The sequence below is a fragment of the Sus scrofa genome, chromosome 5 (genome assembly GCF_000003025.6).
Source record: "Sus scrofa isolate TJ Tabasco breed Duroc chromosome 5, Sscrofa11.1, whole genome shotgun sequence".
Classification (NCBI taxonomy): domain Eukaryota; kingdom Metazoa; phylum Chordata; class Mammalia; order Artiodactyla; family Suidae; genus Sus; species Sus scrofa.
The window spans coordinates 52,136,888-52,154,546 of NC_010447.5; the positions used below are offsets into that span (position 1 = coordinate 52,136,888).

A 17,659-nucleotide genomic window follows, 5' to 3' on the forward strand; every position below is an offset into this window, starting at 1 on the left:
AAGCTTTTCAGGATAGAACTAGAAATTGCCTCAAGTTTAGCAGTGGAGATTGGTTGGGAGTCAGAGGTGTGTCTGTGGGTTTTTTTGGGTGATCATTTCGTAATTTCTACTTCTCATCTACTTCTAAGGACACTCCCTTTTCAAAACCTTTTAGTTATATACTATGATAGTCAGGTTTAGAGTGGGTGTTGCTGTAATCATCTTCTCATCAGGCTAGTTCTTGGCTTTCAGGTGGTGAGCAAGTCTATTTAGGAAGAGTAAAAGACACACAAGAGGAAAGTGACAATGGCCACAGCCAAATATGTTGCGACTCATTCTCAATACTTTTTTTTGTGTAAAATCTTCAGAAATACAGTTGTCATAATTGGAACAAAGAGATTAGCATGGTCTCTATGACTGAGACACATGAACATTTTAATTCTATTCCAGTATTTATTCCAGTAAATATTACCATATGTTTGCATGCCTATTTCTCCACCTTGTTTGTGGGCTCCCAAAGACCAAGGTTCTGTCTTGTAAATGTTCTCATCCCCTGTACATAGTAAGTAGATGGCAGTCAAAAAACATTTTTTTAGACATTTTAAAATTTATTTTTTCATTTAAAGATATTAAAGAAAATCTTCAAAACATCTGAAAACATCCCTTCCTATCCAATGACTTAACATAGCTATTTTAATTTTTTCCTGGTGTTTTAAATTCTTATTTAAAACATTCACATTTCATATGACTGGCATATTTAAAGTTCATTTATTCATTCACTCATTCATTCTTTCAAAAATAATTGATAAAGCACCTATGTGTCAGACACCAAGCTAGATGATGGGAATAAAATGAGTGGGTAAAACAAGTTCACTTCCAAACTTTCCTAGAGCTTATGATTAGTAGAAGAGACAGACTGTTATCAAATGACCATAAAAACATAAAATTTGCATTTTGATAAGTGATATATTGCTATAGATATGTTGGAAGATTTTTTTGGAGGGTGGGGGGCTCCCCATGGCATATGGAGCTCCTTGGGGCAGGGATCAGATCCAAGACTCATGATGGAATCCATGTGCTAGAGCTCCAGAGATGCTGCTGATCCCACTGGGCCACAGTGGGAGCTCCTGTTGGAAGATTTTTAACCAATGAAAAAGCCAGAGACGTTGAAGGAATGGTGATTGCGCTTAGATCTGAATGCTGAGAAGCAGTTACATGGGAGAAAAGAGCATATGTTAAGAGAGAGAAACATCACATTCAAAGCCCAATGGCATGAAAATGGAAGGAAGTATGAGAATGGGGTATAAATAAAGAGACAGGGTAGACACAAGTCTTCAGAACAGAAATGCATTCTCCCATGAAGTCTCTGATTAGTGCTTTTTTTCCAACTCTGATTTCCTCCTCAAAAAAATAGATTTCTTAGGTTGGTGCTTTAGTTTGTCCTCTAAGCCACCTACCTTCTTTTGCAAATTGCTTCTTTATCTTTTTCTTTCAGATTTTCACAGATTTTTCAAACATATCTTCTTTATCATGGATTTGGGTTTGGGGCCATTGTCTTCTTTCAACTTAGCCAATGCATATATTTTAACTTCACTCTTGCATTATTTTGTTTCCTTGAAAACTTTTACAAATTCTTATCTCTGTTGTATTTTTTCCTTAGAATCTGTAGTTGTGCTTAATAAATGCCATTGAATTAAGGATTAATATTTATTCCATATGTTTGGATTCCGAAATAGATTAAATCATCTGAGGCTTTTTTTACTGCCATGCTCACCCCGCATGTGGAAGTTCCCAGGCCACAGATTGAACTCCTGCCACAGCAGTGACTTGAGCCGCTGCAGTGGCAATGCCAGGTCCTTAGCCCACTGTACCACCAGGGAACTCTCTGAGGTGCATGTTTTAATGCTCCTTTCCCTCACTGTTCATATTGCATATAAATATAAATTTATTCTTTTAATTTATATAATTTTATAACATTTTGTAACTTAATTTTGTTAATGTTCTTCCCTTTTAAAGTATAAGCTCCACAAGTTAGTGTCCTTTGTTTTTGTTCACTATTATGTTTTGTTTTGCCTGTTAGATTTTTGACACTAAATAATTGTTCAAGAAATAAATATTCAAGATGTTTCCTTTATTTTCCTTGCTTTAAAAAACAATTTCCATAATTTTCTCTTTATTTTTTAATGAAACAAGATCCCATCAGACTTGTCATATAGTAACCAAGCATGTGGGTGGCTTTTCCAAATTTCTGCTTTTGTGAATAATGAATCTTTTTTCAAGTTTACTATCTGAGAAAAGGTTAATCTATAGGACTTCCAATCTAAGTTCCAGATTTTAGCAAGCGATCATGCTGTGTGACTGGTATAACCAGGAATATTCTCTTCTATCCTGTGGCTTGATTTTCTATAACTCTATCAAGGGTTGCATGTGGATTTTTTTTTTTTTTTTGAAGGAGATGTTCAGACTGTATCACAAATGTTTGGAAACAGAATCTCTAGGGTGGGTGCATGCCTGTAGTTTCTTAAAAAAATTTTTTTTTTCACGGGTGATTCTGATGCCAAAATTTCTTTCTTTTAGCCTACTGAGAATAAAAACTACAATTTCTAGCATTCACTATAATAAAGCTGTCCTCACTTAACAAACGCATTGTTCAAATATTTTGTTCTTTTTCACTCTACTTCTTGTCCTTGTGGGGATGTGAAAAATGTGTCTGTGCATAAAACACACAAAGTAAAACACAAAAAACCATGTGATTGTGAGGCAGCTGATAAATGATCCAGTGTAGCTTCCACTTCTTCTGGAGAATAGACAAATAGGATGAAGGTGCTTTTAATGGGCTTTTGCTTTCTCAAATTAATGTCAGTGTTTCTTAATCCATTTTCATGGGCCTTGAAGAAACTTAACACATTCCATAATAGGTTGTCTGATGGTCACAGCTTGCAAATTTTCTATTTCTTCAGCAGTATTTTAATAAGAGGGTAGAGGAAGACATATTAGGGATTGCTAGTTAAACACAATTTTAGAGTAGAAATTAGGGGTTCTCATTGTGGCTCAGTGGGTTAAGTAGCCAACATTGTCTCTGGCTTTCTTCAGTGAGTTAAGGATCCTGCATTCCCTGTTGCCCCAAGCTGTGACATAGGTCACAAATGTTACCATGGCTGTGGTGTAGGCCTCAGCTGCAGCTCTGATTCAACCCCTGGCCCAGGAACTTCCATATGTTGGCCATAAAAAGAAAATAAATTAATAAGGTTTGGGAAATATATAACGTAATACAGAATGACTTAAGTTGTGATCACATAAACCTTCTATCATAGTAGACTTTAGTCTGGAATAATATGGTCCAATATGGTTTTAAAAGAAAAAGGTATCAAGTTTTTCTCCTTATTTAGACTATTAATTTCTCTATTCCCTTTTCACTTCTACCTGCTTTCTAGTCACTGGTTTCATTGTGTTACAGTTACCTGAGCAAATACTTTTTCTTCTATTACTTATTCACCATACTTTTCACCTTAAATTTGTATGGATCATATATTCTAATCTTAACCGCAAGTGCATAGCCACACCTTGTGAGTACTCCCCTTTCCCATTTATAGTGTGTTTCATTGTCATAAATTTGTAGGCGATTCATTATTCCATCATTAGTAAAGAATATGGAAATTGCCAGTGAAAGGACCAGGAACTGCTCAAAAATAACATCCTATTCAATTAATATAAGGTGAGTTGAATACACAACAGCAGAAGAAATTTTTTTCTCCCCTTAAATATGTGTTTCCCGGTCCACTCTGTCATCACCTCTTATTGGCTCTAAGTTTGCTTCATTCACGGCTTTTATTTCATTTTCTGATGCCTTGGTATCTTTTCCTTGATATTTTTTCTTCATAGCAGAAATTAATACAACATATAAAACAAGGGGTGGGAGTTTTAAGCATGTACTCAAGCCAAAGAAGGTATTTCTGTAAAAAAGAGAAAAAAGTCCGTTTCATTTGGAATTGTATGAAGCACTGTACACTGTTGTTCTCTAGTATGTAGACGACCTTAAAAAGAAAAAAATGATGTTTGGAAATCTTACATAAAAATATTGAGGTAGCAATTCCAGAGATTCTTTGGGTTGGAGCCTAAGGAGTTTGTGATTATTTTTAAAAAGAATATTAACCCACAGAAACTAAGGGTGGTTAATGATCCGCCCAAGTGCTCTCCATAAAGTAAGGTATATTCGGAATACTTAACTTTCTCAAAGACAGGTTAGGTCATGTGTAATGAGAACAAATTATAAAAGGAAATGAACTGACTGTGAGATAATCAAACCGAATCCACTTAAACTGAGCTGAGAACCAATATTTTACCTTATAGGCTTGCAGTCCACAAGGCCCTGAAAATTTTTAACAAAACCAGAAAAAATTACCTAGCGCACATGGTCTATCCCTGTGAATCTTAACTTTGGTTATACATTAGAATCACTTGAGGTTTTTAAAACTCCCATACCTGGGCCACACCCCCCAACCAATTAAATCAAAATTACTGAAAGAGGGACATAAAAATTAGTATTTTTTAAAGCTCCTCAGGTGATTTAATTAACAAGAAAGACTGATAGCTACTGAACTAGTAAATTAGGAAGCCCTCACCTCCTAACATTGTTAACTAAATGTTGACAGGCTTTATTCAAAAGATTCTTTGAACAATAAGTTTAACGGAAGATGAATGGAATCATTTATATAACTTTTGGCTGTTTAATCTTAAGTTTATTAAAATTGCAATAGGATGTTGTAATGTACCAAATTTGATGAAACAAACGTTTTAAAAGTCCTCAAATATATTTGCCTCATGATTGGGTTATGTCAAATAATTATACTCTAATGTTAAACTTTTCAAAATTTCCATTGCTACCAAGAAAAACTAATATGGCTTTCTGGTTATGTGACTATTGTTGGGAAAACTTGAATAAATTTGGTTTAGATTCAGGATAGGTATCATAATGTAGATTTTTTCTCCATGAATTGTGAAGTATTGATGATATTTATCTTTGCTAGATAAAATCAATGAATAACTGATTATTTCAAATTATTTAATCAAAAAAAGTCATAAGGCTTCTATTTAGCTTTTTTGTATGTATTCATTGGTGAATGTCCTGTTCTTTTATGCAAATTATTACATTTAGAATGGATAAACAATGAGGTCCTACTTTACAGCAGAGGGAACTATATCCTATCTCCTGGGATAGACCATGATGGAAAATAACATTAAAAAAGGAAGGTATATGTATATATGGCTGAGAAACTTTGCCGTACAGCAGAAATTGGCAGAGCATTGCAAATTAACTATATTTTAATTTTTTTAAAAATGCTCTGTTCTTTTAAAAAATTCCGCTTTAGACAATCTTTAGGCAATTATTCTGCAAAGTACTTTAGGCAATGTACACAACTAACCAAAACGAAAATGATAAGGACCATGAATGAGCTACAGCGTGCTAAGAGTTCTAAAGAGGATAGTTATTTCTAGTTGGCAGGAATAGTGCAAACTTTATGAAAGAAGATCATATAGTTGGAATCATACAGGACAGTTTTTTTATTTTCACACTGCTTGCTTTCACTTGACTATGTGTTTTAAGAGTCCACCTTATTTTTTGTAGCTTGATAGCACAATTTTTTTTTACTACTGAATAGTGTTCTGCTGTATGAATGTACTGTTTTGTTTATCCATTCACCTATTGAAGAAATTTTGGTTGCTTTCATTCTTTAGCAATTATGACTAAAGCTGCTATAAACATTCATGCGTACGTTTTTGTGTGGGTTTAAGTTTCCAACTCATTTGAGTAAATACCTAGGAGCACAATTGCTTGATCACACAATATGCCTATGTTTAGCTTTGTAAGAAACTGTCAGATGATTTTTCAAAGTGGCTGTACCATTTTGTTTCCCACCAGCAATGAAAGTGAGTTCCTACAGTTCCACATCCTTGCCAGCTTCTAATATTGTTTATTCTTGGTTTTTAAGAGCTTTTTTTTTTTGTCTTTTTGCCATTTCTAGGGCCGCTCCCGCGGCATATGGAGTTTCCCAGGCTAGGGGTCAAATCGGAGCTGTAGCTGCTGGCCTACACCACAGCCACAGCAATGCGGGACCCAAGCCGTGTCTGCAACCTACATCACAGCTCAGGGCAACTCCGGATCCTTAACCCACTGAGCAAGGGCAGGGACCGAACCTGCAGCCTCATGGTTCCTAGTCGGATTCGTTAACCACTGCGCCACGACGGGAACTCCTAAGAGCTCTTTTTATATTTAAGTCATTTGCCTTGTATCAATGTTATAAGTTACAATTTTTTTTTTTTTACATTTAATCTTTTGTCTTTGAATTATAAGATCAGTTTGGACAAAAAAAGGAGTTCCCATTGTGGCTCAGCAGTAAGGAACCTGTCTAGTATCCATGAGAATGTGGGTTTGATCTTTGGCCCCTCTCAATGGGTTAAGGATTCAGCATTGCTGTGAGCTGTGGTACAGGTCACAGATGTTGCTTGGATATGGAGTTATTTGTGGCTATGGCATAGGTTGGCAGCTGTAGCTCCAGTTCGAACCTAGCCTAGGAACTTCCACATGCATTGAGTGTAGCTTTAAAAAGACCAAAAAAAAAATTTTTGTTGGTTAAAAATTTTAAAAATATCTTGGAATTCCCATTGTGGCTCAGTGGTTAAAGTATCCAGCTAGGAACCATGAGGTTGCAGGTTCAATCCCTGGCCTCTCTCAGTGGGTTAAAGATCCTGCGTTGCTATAAGCTGTGGTGTAGGCTGCAGATGCAGCTTGGATCCTGTGTTGCTGTGGCTCTGGCTTAGGCTGGCGGCTATAGCTCCGATTGGATGATTGGATCTCTAGCCTGGGAACCTCCATATGCCATGGGTGTGGCCCCAGAAAAGACAAAAAAAAAGGAGACAAAAAATATCTTTTTTTTTCTATTATCGTTTTGGAGGTCTAAGATAGACTGATTGATTAATTTGCAAATAATTTTTATTTAAGGTCAAGGTATTCAACTATTTTTTTTTTTCCCAGATGGCCATCCAGTTGTTACTCTATGAATAGAAGAGTATAGAAACATTTTTTCCCCATTAATCTATGACCAGAGCCCCAGCTGATGATTTTGTGTCTTCCTAGAAGATGAAAATGAAAAGAAGGAGGCGGACGAGGAGGAGGAGGAGCAGGGGAGGTCAGAGGCCATTGGCTATAGGAATTTTTGTTTGTTTGTTTTTTAGTATTAGGAGAGTTTTTGGAAACAAAAAAGATTTGAATAAAAATCCCAGATCATTTTGTTGTTAGTTGTGTAATTTGAACAAGTTATTCATTCTCTTTGAATCTTAGTTTCTTCCTGTTTAAGGAAAAAAGACAAAAAATATCTTTCTTCTATAGTTTCTGAGTATATAAAATTAGATTGCCTGATACAGCACTGAATACAAAGTCTATTAAATGGTGGCTATAATTATTAATATTATTATTATAGTGAAAAAGGCATCTCATTCCTTAAGAATTAACATAGTCAAAGGAAAAATTAATTAATGAAATATATTTATGACAACTTACCCATATAATGTGGAATTATATATCCTACAAGATCCTTGTTTTCCAGAGTTATTGATGGACCACTTCATACAAGCTCTGTCAATCAAAGCCCCAAAATATATAGGAGCTGGAATTCCTCCTGCAACATGAGATAAGAAGATGGCAATCCAAGGAACATGTTTCAGACAAAATTGCTATTACACATTGACACATTTTGGACTACTTAGAAGTTAACATTATTGAAGAACTCTTCCTTTGATTTGGACTTGACCTAACTCTACTCAAGAATCAAGGTTATTAGGAATCTAAAAAGCTCAAGTCACAGATATAATAGCATCAACATCTTTTATCTACCCTTACCATGCCAACACACATAGGGAAGAAGGAAGATTATAGGCCTGTACATTGTTCTTCTTGTAATGTCAATTAATTTAAGCCTGGTTGGTAAAAAGGAGAATTTGTCAGTAAAACATAGAAGTTATATTGGCTCATATGCAATTTTTATTAGGGAAACACAGCTGGAATAGTGGGAGTAGAGTTATAACTTTATAGGGAAAGGAAAAAACTCTCAGATCAACTGCTGCAAAGGCAGGAGATAATTCAAATTTACATTTAAAAAAATTAAAAGGTGAATGCTAACTCTAGGACTCCTCCCCCAGAGAAACACAGGCCCAACCTCACAAAGTCCTAGGCTCCTGGCAGGTTGTTCTTTTTTCTTGCCTCAGAGCTCTGCTCCCACCTTCTTGGAGTCATTAGCACCTGTAATCATGCATTTTTCTCTCCATTGATTGTGTTCATTTTTTATACCTCCTGAAGCAGCTTGGGCTGTCCAAGTTAGGGCCTGTGATGCTAAATTTTGTTTCTGTTGATGCTCTGATGATAATGAAGTTTAGGTCTCCATTGGTCTGTGTGTAACCCAGGTTTGGTTTTATTTTTGTTTTTGTTTTTGATTTTGTTTGCCACACCTGTGGCATATGGAGGTTCCCAGGCTAGGGGTCAATTCAGAGCTACAGCTACCAGGCTATGTCACAACCACAGCAACGAGGCACCCACTGAACGAGGCCAGGGATGGAAACTACATCCTCACGGATACAAGTTGGATTCGTTTCCGCTGTGCCACAATGGGTGATCCCTCTAACACAGCTTCCATCTGTAGTATGTGGTTTTGCAGAATTTGAGGCTTGTCAGGACACATGTTGTCTTATAGCAGAAGAGCGCATCCGCTTTTACTGCTATTTTAGTAAACTCTGAGATTGACTCCTAGTTCTAAACATTGATAATTTGACCAAAGTTTTAGGGATAGGCTAATTTTCAAACTTTATATTGTTGCACAAAAGGAGAGTGATTCATAGTTTATGATTTTGCCAATTCCATTTACTTTTAATCAGTATCAATTTTTTAAGAGTGAGAAAGCTTAGAATGTTAAGGAACTGGTGTCTGAGGCAGATATATCCGAAGAAAACTGGGGTTGAGAATCTGGGTTAGGAATTCACAAGTTTCCACATAACAAAGCCATGCTTTGAAAAATGAAAAATATATGCCAGCAATTTATTTTCCCCCTAAAATGGCACTGGTATGATGAGACTTAATGAGTTAAATGTTTCAGGTAACAAACTTGGTATTACATTAGTAAAATTTTAAAACTTCAAAGAACCTATTTTCCAAATATCTTTTTCAGTTTAATATACCTTCTACAAATCACACATACGCTGTATTCAGACAGTTGTTTGTGATTTTGGTGTTTGGTCCTTTTAGTTTCCCCTAGAAGCAGTTAGATTCCAAGGGGCCATATGTTGGACATATAAAAATAGGATGCTCACAATCAGGATAAACAAAAATCCCTTCGTTTCTATTTTAGGTCACTAGAGGAAATTCCTTTATTCTGTCTCATTTCAGCATATCAGAAGGAGTCCTAGCTCTCCAGATGCTATTTCCATATGCTAACTTCTACTTAAATTCCAGGAGTAAGGCATCGCCATTGGATTTAGAGGAACCACCAGGACTGGACAGAGAGCTACAAAAAGACCAGGTGAAAACTTAAATGCACATAACATAGTTAAGTGAAAGAAGGTGGTTTGAAAAAACTACTTACTGTAGGGTTCCAACTATATGATCTTCTTCCTAAAGTTTGCACCATTCCTATAAGCTGGAAATAATTATCCTCCTTAGGACTCTTAGCACTTTGTAGCTCACTAGTAGCCCTTATCAACCTGCAGTTCCTCCACCTTCTTCTCTTTCATGCCCTTCCTATTTCCTCTTTTTATCTTTGAGGTTCTGTGACATTCTCTCTATATATACTTTTTAGGTAACTTTTCCATTGCAATTTGGCTAGAGTTGTGCTTCTTTCTTTTGTTTGCAAGGGTCCCAGGGATTAACATCTTCCCATTTCCTTTTCCTTCTGCCACCCAGGCCATGATCAGCTTTATACTCTAATCCTTAGAGCAATCATGTCCTATTTCCACTTCCCAGGAATAAGAATACAATGTTAATAATAGGTTTTAAAAAATAATAGGTCTTACAAAGGGGTATCGCAAAGGTTAGAAGTTGTTAAGCTAAGAACAGGAATCTGGGTGGTAAAAATTACAAATGGCAACAAGGGGAAAAGTATAATTGCTTAAATCTTGTACAAATCTCTCCATTTGAATATTTAGAAATAGGCCTTTAACCTCTGGATCCTATAGCTTTAACTCTTTGACAACAAAATACACGATTTCCTGAACTTCCTTTCATTAAGAGCTCTCCCTCTTTTAAGATGTTCAGTTCTAGAGTTTTAGTTCCTATGAAACCAAGCAGAACCCTGTGGGGACCCCAAGTACAAAGGTCCCTCCAAGTCTCCTGCCTCTTGCTTGTACAAAAGCTGAAGGCTCCCAGGCCTCTCAGTCACAAAAGAGCAGGCTCAAGCTGTTAATCATTAGGACAATAGAGTCACAGAATCTTTCAGTGTCTGATACATATTCCTAAGTTGTTTACAAGTACTATAAATACCACCAGGGAGAAAAAGCTAACTGCGTAATTACCAGACTGTAGCCATGACATAAGCCACTCCATCTATGGCTAGCACAATTCCAAGAACTGGCCTCAGGAGAATGCCATTAACATTACTGCTCATAATAATCTCTATCTTTGTGGGTGTCAAAGTAATTGTAGCTTGCTCTGCTTGTATACGTAAGCACACAACTAAAATTGTCAGCTAAGAGATATTGCAGACCCATGTCGACACCTTCCACTCTAAAAATTTGGTGTCCTATAGCAGCATGAAAGAAATGGAATGATGTCTCCCAAGGAGGGGTTTGTAAGTAGCTCTGTTGCTTCTCCTGTTTGTCTGTTTCTGTTCCCCTTAAACCTTAATTATAAAAATGAGATCACTAGGTAACATTTAACCTAACTCCTGACTTGTGCTCTCCTGAATGTATATGCCTTGCGTAACATGTTATTTCCCCAGACTAAAAGAAGTAAGGATGAAAAATTAGGTATTTAAAAAATCATTGACTCTCTACCCTCACCTTCCCCCTTAGCAAATTTGTAGGCAGACCACATGGGCAAGGTAGCATCCAAAGGAAGATCAGAAGTCAGCAGATCTTTACACAGTGGAAAAATGACAAAGAATCTGACCTCCTACCTTAATAATTGACTGAAATCATTTCCCCTTTTTCCTTTTCAAAACTGTAGCAGTGCAGCAGAATCTTCACAGTCGGATTTGGGACATGAGCCCACCTTCTCCCCAGATGCTGACTTCTCTGATTAGAGCAACTTTCCTTTTTACCTACACTTGCCTCTCTCGTATTGGTTTTTGAGTGTGAACAGCCAAACCTGTGTTTGCTAATACCCATTCTCTCTTGCATTTTGAATTTCTAATAAAGCTTAGCTGTCCTGGCCTTGGAGAAGTAAATGGTGGGACTAGTTCTCTAAACCCACACCTGTGTTTTGCACAATCTCCTGGCCCTCCTGAGCTGTTTTGGGCATTTATCCCCTTAGTGTAGAAGGAAGGTCCTCCATTCTGCCTAAGGGAATAAATATTCCTAAGTCTTAAATTAAGAATCATTGAAAACCACCTATCTTTGTTTCAGAAAGGATTTAATACAAATACAATGATGCCTTGTTCTTACAGATTGACTTATAGAATTGACAACCAAATTCTATTTGAGGTCATCCAGTTCTCTCTCTCTTATTACTTTTCACTTACCATGAAAATAAAAATGATTTTTACTTATGCCATTTTTAAACAAAAACCTCATTATAACTGGAAGTTAATTACATTCAGTCTTTGAGATTTGACATGAAAATTTATATCTGGGAATCAATCATCTACATATTTATCATACCTAGCGTTCGAATAGTTAGTGAATGGAAACCCACAGCAAGAGATTTCATTTCAGGTTGAACATTTCTGAAATAAGATAAAAGTAAAGCAATATTAAACATCTCTAAAATACCAAACTGAGCTAAATATTAAAGCATTTCTCACTGTTGTTTTTCATGATCAAATGAAAACACTCAAGTGAAGAGTTGACATTATTTAAAATTACATTTTTTGTTGTTTTAGAAGACAAATATCTGAATGATATTAATAGTTATTATTCCTTTAATTAAACCTCTCTTAGCCTCAGTTTCCGTATCTGATAAATAGGGATAATAAGATTTATCTTGTATGTTATGAGGATCCAAACCTCAGTTTTCTTTACACAAAGTTGCCCCTGAAGCTTTGTAGGAGAGCTACCATTGAGTGAGACTCTAAAAAGCACTCAAGAAAGTTTATAAAAACAAACAGGGTAAAAGGCAACTTAAACACAGCATAGTTAGGTATTAAGAGAGAAAATGAATAAAAGGGTTTTGGTTCTGCTTTTGCAGAAGATGAGGATATTTCCACTAGCTGAGCTGGGGACACACAACCCTATGATTGAGGGCAGTGCACCCATGGCAGTAAGTATATGAAGTTATGTTATTCAAGGAGGTGAGGTGGTTTCACCTCTAACTGTCATGAGGGAACAAGCAGGCAGAGGAAACTCATCCATTTGGCTCTATCTCTCTCAAATACCAGATTTCTTAAAGGGGCTTTTGGGAAGAGAGAGAATGCAGTTTGTTCCCGGTTGAATCCTCTGTGACAAGTGGCTGAAGTGTCACTTTTCATTGCTGTTGATTTTTTAAAGGATGCATTTGGTTTACATGCAAGATGCAATGGAGACAAAATTGAGATTTTTTTTATCAACTTGTATTTTTACCCAGGGAGATGGCTCGTGTGCAGGAGAATTGAGAGGACTTGGGGATAGAGATACTGTCTTCTTGAAAGTGAACTCGAAACCTTAGGAGTTCCTGTTGTGGCTCAGCGGTAGCAAAACTAACTAGCATCCACAAGGATGCAGGTTTGATTCCTGGCCCCATTCAGTAGGTTAGGGATCTGGTGTTGCTATGAGCTGTGGTATAGGTCACAGACATGGCTTGGATCCCATGTTGCTGTGGCTGTGGCTGTGGCTGACAGATACAGTTCTGATTCAACCCCTAGTCTGGGAACTTCCATATGCCACACCTACAGCCCTAAAAAAAAGCAGAAAAAAAAAGGAGATAGAGATAAAAAGAGAAAAATAAATCTTAGACAATTCAGTGGAAATGATAGATTTACGTGATACAATGACATACAATGACATACACATACTTACACATATATACAATGACAATCACACACATCCCTACATTCACAGACAGGCACATCCACAGCTATCCTGACCTATATTTATATATACACTCTCATGTACACACAAGCATCACTGCCATGTAAAATACTGTTCACTGCAGTTATAGTTCTATTTCACATCTGATATTGATCAGCTCCGTGTTTTGATTACCTATCTCAGGATTAATTCTCCACAGAAGCCACCTCCTATCATAGCCTTCTGTTTTCCCTGATTCTGATCTTGTCTCCCAGAGACATATTTTCCACACAACAGCCAGAGTGACCTTCTAATTGGAAGAGATAATTGTGTAATTCTTATGTTCAAATCTCTCTGTTGGCTTCTCAAATTCTATTTACAAGTAGAATAAATTCCAAAGTCTTTACTGTGATCCATACTAAAGGGTCTGTGTTACCTGGATCATGCTTGTCCTCTCATTGTAGTTCCTTTTTCTTTTTTTTAATTCAATGAATTTAATTATATTTAAATAAACCATCATCACAACCCAAATTTAAAACACAGCTCCTAGTCAGATTCGTTTCTGCTGCACCATGACAGGAACACCCAAAAAATTTGAAATTATTTCAGACTAGCAGAAAAGTTGCAGGTTCAATCCCTGGCCTTGATCAGTAGGTTAAGGAACTGGCATTGCCATGAGCTATGGTGTAGGTTGCAGATCGTCTTGGATCTGGTGTTGCTGTGGCTCTGGCATAGGCTGGAGTTGCAAGAATAATACAAAGAATTCCTTCCCCATTCTGTTCACCCATATTTCCAAACATTAAAACTTTATTACCTTTTCTATATTCTAACTCTGATTTATTTTCCTTCTTAATACTTCTCTTTTATGTATTTACTTGCTTATTAATTTATTGTTTCTTCTCCTACACCCATCTACTCCCCTATCCCTCACCCCTACTGGAAACTAATCAAAGCAGGGCCTTTACCAGTTTTGTTCCCAGTTCCATCCTTGGCCTCTAGAACTGTGCCTGACACTCATCCTGAATATATACTGAATGTGTAGACATTATCACTCCTGCTTAGTCTACTTTTAATAATATCTTTATTAGGTAAGCATTGTAAAATCATTAATAAACTGAAGTTTACATTTTTATTCTACAGTCTGCCTGACAAAAGTTCTCTTCAACAAAATTAAATATTGGTGAGAGATTAATACATGTTTTTGATAAATGGTAATGTTGATCTTAACCACTTTCTCGATAAGACAAAGCTATCATCAGTGTTGGAACAGTGATCCCTGAAACTCTTTCTCCTCATGAAAAATTTTAAATTAAGAAGTCAAGACTTGTTGAGACACAAGCTAATTTGGAGTTTTGAGACAACTTCCTGTAAATTAATGAACCTGTAATTTGGCAACTATGGAAAGATTCTCCTTTTGAGTAGAATCTTAATTTAACTTAACTTAATTTAATTAAGTTAATGAATTTATTTATTTTTAGCCACCCCATGACATGCAGAATTTCCCTGGGGCCAGGGATCAAACCCTTGTCACAGCAGTGACCCAAGCCATGGCAGTGATGATGCCAGATCCTTAACCCACTGTGCCATTAGGAAACTCTGGGTAGATAGTATTTTATATTAAAGGAAGAGCTTTATCTGTGGAGTAAGTTAGAATAGATAATTTGACAAGATTTAGGGTCATTGTGGAATTTAAACAACTGTAGTGTCCATTTACAGGTAGACTCAGTTTACAGGTTTATACTCATTTTAACAAATGCTAATACATTTGTTCCCTTTCTCTTCTATTTCATGCTGTTGGCTGACAGAGAACCTGTGGCTAACCAGCCAGGTTTTAAAAGAATAATTAGATGTTAATCCAGGTCACTATATTTACACACACACACACACACACACACACACACACACACAAAGACTTACATGCAAGTCTTCATATATTTTATTAAGCGATGGAATGATTAACTTCAAGAGCACTTGTATTATTTACTCCCTCCCTAACCCTCTGATCTTAACTGTGCGCCATATCTCTCTCAGTCAGTATGTTCCAATCAACTGGCTTTTTTCACTCTTCAAACACATCTGCTCCTTCCTGCCTTGAGACACTGGCTTCCAGCCCCTCTCTCTGTAAAGTTCTTCATTTGACTAACTTTAACATACCCTTTAGACTTTTAGGTTAGACCTAACTTTTTTCTCTTTTTTTTTTGGCCATACCCACAGCATGTGGAATTTCCTCAACCAGGGATCAAACTCCCACCACAGCAGTAATCTGAGCCACTGCAGTGACAACACCAGATCCTTAACCTACTGCCCTGGTTACAAAATTACAAAAAAAGAGCAATTTTTCGAGAGGTGCTCTCTGATTCCTCTTCCTCACAGGTCCTCATCTCAATCCTAAACTTGTTTTCCCTTTTTGTTCCCTTTAATGGCACTCTTTCCCCTCAGCAGTACTAATGACAATTTGTAATGATGTATTTTAAGCTTATTTGTCTTAGGTAAGTCTTTCCTGTCATATTCTAAACTGTATAAGAACAGTTACTTTATCTGTTTATTCACCATGGAGTATTCATTAAGTGTGGTCTAAATATTTGCCCAATCAATGAAGAAAGGAATGAATTCTGCTCATACATTTTTCTTTCTCTATAAGGATATTTGAGAGACTAGGTCAAAAGCCATTCTGAGGGTAGATTAAAAGCTTTGGAATATCATAGATTGCTACTATTATGTGGTCTGGTTCCCAAATATTTTCTTTCAATGAAATCAATAGATGATGCACTTGGAAAAGCCCACCAGGGCATCTCAAAATTAGAAGTTCTTTTAGAATCACAACAGGGATTCTTTCATATTGAGGTAGTTGTCAATCAGTTTGTCTTAAAATTCTTATTAAGAGGAGAAATTATGGAATATAGATTTTGCAGTGGAAGAATCCAAGGCAAAATTATTATTAATGATGGCAGTGAAGTATTACAGTAATCCTAAGAAAATGTACTCTTAGAAAATTAAAATGTAACAAAACATGAATTTGGTTTCCAAATATACTATGGAAAAATATGTATATTATTAGGTGTGTTTATAGTCTAATATACATAAAATTCTTTTAAAAAGTTATACTCACTTGAAAATCAGCATCATATTTGAGATGGTTCCCAATGAAGAGGAAAAAATAATTAATATTTGCACTACTATATAAATATAAAATTTTCTTCTACATTGATCATTTCTTGGGCATTCGCCCAACTTCACCGAGTTATTTCTGGTCTGGAAATCATTTACTTCCACACAACTACAGTTATGAAACACCTAAAAAATAGTTTTTGAAATATTACAGAATATTTGCAAAATGGGACTGGGACATACATACATTTCATTATATTTAAAGACATATCATTCAAGCTAAAACATTTATAATTTTTGAAGAAAATATTCTAAAAATACAACTGCTTAAGAGCCAAAAGGCAAAATAGTTTCCCACATTCCTTTCCAGACAAGAAAATGTAATTTACTCTTAACTATTCATTCATCTCTAAATAAAGATAAGGAAAGAATAGGAAAAATTAATGTCAAATTCTATATATATTTTCTCATTAATATGAATTTAAAAAATATTCCTCTACCACTCACTTTTATTTTCATTAACATACCTACTTATTCTCTTTAACAATCTCTACAGACTCAGGGGCATTTCCTGAGTAGGGACTGCCTAGGGAATCCAGAAAATATAGTCGTTTTGGAGGGGTCAAACCTGGGACTAGGGCCATCCACTGGACTGGGGCAGAGTCCAAGGTTAAAGGGACCAGCCAGGGATGCTTGAATTCTACTTTGGCCTGCAAACATAACATCAGGGAGCATAATGACAGATTAGAGGACAGATGCTGCCACTACCAGAGACATTCAACACAACAGAATACCTTAAAGGTTAGAGCACAGAGGAGGAAATTTAGGAACCAATGATTTTAGGGATTTACCTTGGCAAGCAGTTTATGTAGTCAGGTGGTTTTATTTTTTTTATGTTGTATTTTATTTTATTTTATTTTTTTGTCTTTTTAGGGCTTCACTTGTGGCACATGGAGGTTCCCAGGCTAGGGGTTGAATCAAAGCTGTAGCTATTGGCCTATGCCACAGCCACAGCAACACAAGATCCAAGCTGCATCTGTGACCTACACTACAGGTCTCAGCAACACCAGATCCTTAACCCACTGAGTGAGGCCAGGGATCGAACTTGCATCCTTGTGGATGCTAGTCAGGTTAGTTAGCTGCTGAGAGATGATGGGAACTCTCTCTCTTTTTTTTTTTTTTTTTTTTTTTTTTGGTATTCAGGTGGTTTTTTTTTGTTTGTTTGTTTGTTTGTTTGTTTTTGTCTTTTTTTGACATTTCTTGGGCTGCTTCTGTGGCATATGGAGGTTCCCAGGCTAGGGGTTGAATCTGAGCTGTAGCCACCGGCCTACAGCTCACAACAATGCAGGATCCTAGCCACGTCTGTGACCTACACCACAGCTCACGGCAA

The 17,659-nt window shown here is 36.4% G+C and overlaps 1 protein-coding gene across 6 annotated transcripts in view; it reads right to left on the reverse strand.

Moving 5' to 3' along the window:
* SLCO1B3 (solute carrier organic anion transporter family member 1B3) overlaps window positions 567–17,659 on the reverse strand; it is a 68,783-nt gene continuing 51,690 nt past the window's right edge. For 5 of the 6 annotated variants that reach the window (XM_021091087.1, XM_021091091.1, XM_005655659.3 and 2 more), the window contains 4 exons: window positions 16,271–16,455; window positions 11,839–11,903; window positions 7,538–7,655; window positions 567–3,932 (listed from right to left, as the gene is read on the reverse strand). In XM_021091087.1, coding sequence (XP_020946746.1) covers window positions 3,737–3,932; window positions 7,538–7,655; window positions 11,839–11,903; window positions 16,271–16,455 — 564 coding nt within the window. In that variant the 3' untranslated portion in view covers window positions 567–3,736. 6 annotated transcript variants of the gene reach the window in all.